General features: G+C 44.1%; 1 protein-coding gene across 1 annotated transcript in view; it reads right to left on the minus strand.

The window, feature by feature from the left end:
- Window positions 1-28: 28 nt before the first annotated feature.
- LOC125032096 (mucin-4-like) overlaps window positions 29-5,809 on the minus strand; it is a 31,421-nt gene continuing 25,640 nt past the window's right edge. The window contains exon 13 of the mRNA XM_047623088.1: window positions 29-5,126. Within this exon, the coding sequence (XP_047479044.1) occupies window positions 29-5,126 (5,098 nt within the window). The remainder of the gene's footprint in view (window positions 5,127-5,809) is intronic.

Genomic DNA, 5,809 nt, shown 5'->3' on the forward strand with positions numbered 1-5,809 from the left:
GGAAGTTATTGCTGAGGTAGTGTTACTATTACTGGAGGCAAGGGATGCAGAGGGTTGGGTAGAGCTTAGTGGACATCATGTCTTTACCTTCACTCGGTGGGTTTGAAGTAGTTGTAGCCACAGATTCTGTTGCAAAAACTGGTGGTGACCCAACTTTGGCCACTCCTGATTGATCACTTACACTGTATTCAACACTAAAATTACTCACCCCTTGATTTATCATTGCCTTTGTAGTATTTATACCTGGATCTATCATCCCTTCTAAACAAGGAGATAATGCCTCTGAATTTTTTGGAGTGACTGGCATTGTGCAAGTGGGAGACTTCCTATCAGCATCTGTTAAATTCACACTTTGTCTTCCACTCTGCAAAATAATGCTGCTAACACTTGGAGGTGTCTGTGGTATATGTACTGGTGTTTGTGGCATGGGGCTCATCACTGGACCAGGTACAGAGGGGAGGACTGGCATAGGACTATACTGTCCATCATAACCCATGGACTCACTAGGACTTTTCAGTTGAAATGAACCCTTACTCTCAAGATCTTGTGATGCTTTATGTAGTGTGTGTTCTTGTGACTGTAAAGAATCTGAGGTTGCTGGAGGTGTATGAGGTGTCTGTGCAGATGGTACAGGTGTTAAAGGTGTAAGAGGAGTCAGAGGTGCTTGGAGAGGAGTCATGGGCACATGAAGTGGAGTCATGGGTCCCTGAAGAGGAGTCATGGGTCCCTGAAGTGGAGTCATGGGTCCCTGAAGTGGAGTCATGGGTCCATGAAGTGGAGTAATGGGTCCATGAAGTGGAGTAATGGGTCCATGAAGTGGAGTCAAGGGTGCATGAAGTGGAGATACAGAGTGAGGAGGGTGAGGCGTGACTGGAGTCTGAGATCCTGTTATGGCCTGGGTATTACTTGAAAATGTCTTTGGTTCCGGGTGATGTTCTAGTGTTCCTGACTTAAGGTGGCTGTCTTCATCAAACTGCGATCTATCTTTGGGTGACTGATGAGCAGTCTGTTGCAATTTCTGTTTGTGTGACTCTGTAGCCTGAACAGGTGATGTATTGGTTTGTTGTGCTGAAGATTCTGATTGTACTCTCGGACTAGAAGCTATTGCATGCGTGCTGGTTGTATCAGAGGGCCCAGAGGTTTCTGGGTTGTGAACTGATGCCTCTGGTGTATGAAGGGGTGTCTGAGGAGCATGTGCATGAGGTGTATATGGCATATATAAAGGTGACTGAGAGACATAGGTCTGAGGTGCATAGGATGGTGTCTGTGGCAAGGGGCTCATGACAGGGCCAGGAGCACTGGGCAGACTGGGGAGTGGACTCATCATTGGTGGCTCATTACTCTCAACTCCATAATGGCTTGGTGTGTGAGGCATTGGACTTACAAGCGGTCCAACTGATGGATAAACTGGCATAGGGCTCATCATGGGAGGAAGGGGAAAATCATCTGTTTCAGAATATGAAGGTGTTGGAGGAATTGGGCTCATGGCGGGCGTCTGAGCTGTTGTTGTTGGGTTTTTAACTAAAGGAAGCTGCTGGGGCATCTGAGCAATATGAGCAGGTGTCTGAGGCATTGGACTGATGGCTGCTTGAACAGTAAAATGTTCTGCAGCCTCTCGAAGGCTACCAAATGGATGTGAGTGATGAGATGACATGTCTTCATTACTGGGCACAGGACTCAGTATGGAAAAGCTCTCTCCAATGCTGTGTGTTGGTGTGTTTGCAAGGGGGCTTACAATGGGGCCTAACATTGAGGGATAAACAGGCATGGGACTCATACGAACAGGGGAGGTAGTGCGCACTGGGGTCGGTGGGATTGGACTCATCACTGGACCAGGAGCCATGGGTAAGATAAAGGGTGCATTACTCTGAGGTGTCATGGAGGCGGAAAGATTAACTGTGGGTTCAACTGGACTCAAAGGCTGTAAGCGCAAATTTATGTCATCATGCGGCTGATGCCGAGGGGTGGGGGCCATTGGACTCATTGGAGGTTGAATTGATTCCATAAGAGGGAATGCATTATTGCCACTATCAGAGACTGAGCAGAAGTCATCTCTATGTGCAGCTGGAGTGCAAGGTATCGGACTCATGAGAGGTAATGATGTATCTATGAAAGGTAAGTTGAAGTCATCTTGGTCAAGAATATCTCTGCCATCTTTCTTTTCCTCTCTTCTCTCAGGAATGTTTGTGAACCCACTGCCTTTCTTATGGGGAAATTCCTGAGAACGAAGATTTGTCTCTCTCCCTGGAGCCTTTGCTTTACAAAATGTTGAAGCTAATGAAGGAATTGATTTCAAACTCCTCATTTTAGTCATTTCTTCACCTGCAGACTTTTCACGACGGAAGGGTTGAGGTTCCTTGCGTTCCACTGGCCTTCCTGATTTAAAGCCACTGCTGATTTCTGTCTTGTTCCAACCACTTTTTGTGTTGTCTTTTGTACTAGTATCTTGTACTTGCCTCAATCTTTGTGGTGGTACAAATTGGGCGTCTGTTCTATGTACTTTCTTTCCCTGTTGACTTGAAACATCAGGGTGTGGGGAAAAATCCACTTCTTCTGTAACCTGCTGGCTACTTGTTTCTGCTGCTTTGTTATAATTGTGTGGCTTTGACCATCTGCTACTTGATGACTGCACATGAGCTTGGGAATGTGTGTCCTGAGGTTGATGTCTCTGGTTCCCAGGTGCCATCTGCTGTCGTTTTGCCTGTGAAAACTGTTGCTTGTTATTTGGAGACACCTGGGATTTACTCCCTTGTGAAGACTGAGCCCTATTACTTGAGGAAATTTGTGATCGTTCCACTTGTGGTGGTGGTTGTCGGTTCCCAGATAGAGATCTGTTGGCCTGTGGAGGTCCTTGTTTATTGCCTGGAGACACCTGTTGCCTGTTCCATTGTGATAATTTAGGCCTATGTCTACCAGGAGAAACTTCTGTGATATTTGACTGTTGTGGCAAATTTTCTGCAGATGGTGTTCTACCTCCAGATCCAGACTGCCTGAATCTACTTCCATGTTGTGCATGCTTGTTGTCCATGTGTTGTTGGTAACGACTTCTCGGAGGAGAGCGTGTATCAGGATGATGCTGATGACCCCCTTGTGGTGTATGGTAATGACTCCCTGCCTGAGATGAGGGCCGTGGGAAATTCCTATCCTTCCTATGAGCAAGAGATGCTGCCTGCTGATTGGAAGGCCTGTGGGCTCCTTCTGATCTCAAAACATTTACATGCATTCTGTCATCAGCTGTCTCTCCCTCTAAAGCTGTTTTCTGAAAAGGCTGGTTTTTCCTTCGAGAATCTTCTTTGCCTTGATCCTCTGACACTTCAGAAAAAGCATGATGCATTGCTGACCTTCCTCTATGTTTCATGCTTTCTAAATTTGCCTTTGACTTTTTTGATTTTTGCATCTCACCATACTCCACTCCATGACCTAATTCTTCCTCACCTTTCCTTGAGTGGGGAATATTCTGCTGTTCAGAAATAGTTTCTACTTCCACACCAGCACGGCCATGCACATTTTGTCTAGCTTGTCTCTTTTGTTCTGATGGGTACCTGCTTCTTGATTCTACCTCAACCTTACTCTTTGATGTGGGGGGTTCCCTAAGTGGACTCAGTGGTGCAGGAACTTTTCCAAGGCCAATAAAGGGGGACGAGTCCATACTTTTCACTGCACTCTTTGATAACGACAAGGCCTTCTTCTCTTCCTTGCTTGCTCGATTTCTTGATGAAAATTGCGTGCCTTTGGGGGAAAGCCCACTCTCAAGAGTAGAGTAGCTTTCTTTTTTCTCATGTTCCTTTCTATCTGAAGGTGGATGGTCATGAGAGGAATGAGATATCTGGCTGGAATGTTTTGGAAGGTTAGATTTCGATGGAAATCTTTGAGTTTTAGGAGATTTTTTCACAACAGGTTCAGGTTCCACTGGAACAGGTGATGCAGGAAATAAATTTATTCGAGCATGACCAGGGGACTTAAACTGCTGATCTGGTAGATACAGGGAGGAAATATCAGACGGCTGTGAAAGTGACGGGCACATTGAAGTTGGACTTGAACCACCACCTGGAGTTCTTGGTCTCTCTGGCAAGCTACTGGCCATGAGATCTGGGTCAAAAATAGATTCAAATTGCTGGTACGGATTTCTTGCAACATCATCTCCTGAATCATTGGAGAAAATGTTCTGCACTTCATCATTCCCTCCTGGTGTCAGAGGTCTTTCTGGGAAGTTATTCATATAATAATCATAAAAATAGTCGTGTGAGTGTTGTTTTTGGGATGATGCTGGGGTCCGAAAGGTGTGATCATCCCTAACTTCCCTTCCTGGAGTCTGTGGACGCTCTGGAGTCTTATTATCATCATCAGAATCAAAAGTATCAACAAAAGGCTCTACAGTTACAGGTTTAATGTTTGTTACTTGCAACCCCTCCTCCTGTGTTGGAGTAGATCCAGAGGAAGAGGCTGGAGGGGAAAAAGACCCAAACAACCGATCCATCTTTTTCTTGGATTTCCGTTTTGATTCTGAACTTCCATTAGATACTTGAGCAGTTTCACCAGATGATGACTGGGCCCTTGCTGAAGTCTGGCGTTTATTTCCCTTTTTGGCTTCAGTCTTTTGTACAACAGAACTAGGCTCTGAAAAGCCGTGCTTGCTGCTGACTGGATCCCCTGGTGTAGGAGGACAATCAAAGTTGAACCATTCAGGATTATCACAGTCAGACATTTTCCTATGGGGCATTGCAGATTCAGACTTTTTTGAAGATGTTGCTGCATGAGATGGTTTATTCTTGTGTGGTCTTGGCACCTGATTCAAAACACCAACAGCTGGATTGGTAACTGGATCATGAACTGGGAGGTCACTACCTGGAGTCTGTGGAGTCATGTCATAATCCATATCAAACACATCTGTGCTGGCAACCCGAGAGAATCTCCTTGACTGAGTAACTGGGGTGGTCATGTGTCTGTCCCTGACCGCCTGCAACTTCTGTGCCCTAACGCCAGAATCCGGGGAGGAGGACCTGGAGGAGTCGCTGTCACTTTGCCTCTCTGATCCACTTTCAGACTGGCTAGAACTGGAGGAGTCACTTACCTCATTTGTTCTTAGGGTCTGCCCAGTGGGAGTTGCTTTGGCCTCCCTCTCTGACCTAAGGCAAAAATGGAAATTAATCTCAAAGAAAGAGAAAATCTACAAGACAGAATGTGAATGTCACAACAAATTTATACAAACATTTTAGAGTACTGTAAATGCATGATGTTTAGAAAGGTTAGCACAAACTATCCAGAAAAAGAGGTATAATAAACAAAAGAAAAAACTTTGTTAAATGTTATGACTGTTCTTGAAACATTATATCTGAAAAGTAAATCTGTAGTATGAATAATCTAATAATAAAAAAGTAAAGGTACAGATGACAGTTCCTATATAATCCATAATCCATAAAGGTGCAATTTTTCCAGAGTAAATAAAAATTACACTGATAAATATTCTTCAGTTATCAACAACTGTGTGGACCTGTACCCCTCCACAAACACAAATACTGAGTTTGGCAAAGACAAAATGAATATTATGAATATAGTAACACAGTAAGATTCTTGTCAAGGAAATTGACATCAAACTAACAGCAGAGTTACAGAAGAAATAAAACAGTGGCTATACCTATAGTTGTACAGAGATGAACCTCTCAACATCTCAGCATACTTCTTCCCCAAGCAAATCAAGCCTACATAAGATATTGGTATTTCTTTTTGTATTAGTTACCCTAAAACTGTACTAGATATGAAAACTGTGTTTGCTTGAATCTTGCAGTTTGAACAACAAAAACAAATTAAA

The sequence above is a fragment of the Penaeus chinensis genome, chromosome 14 (genome assembly GCF_019202785.1).
Source record: "Penaeus chinensis breed Huanghai No. 1 chromosome 14, ASM1920278v2, whole genome shotgun sequence".
Lineage (NCBI taxonomy): Eukaryota > Metazoa > Arthropoda > Malacostraca > Decapoda > Penaeidae > Penaeus > Penaeus chinensis.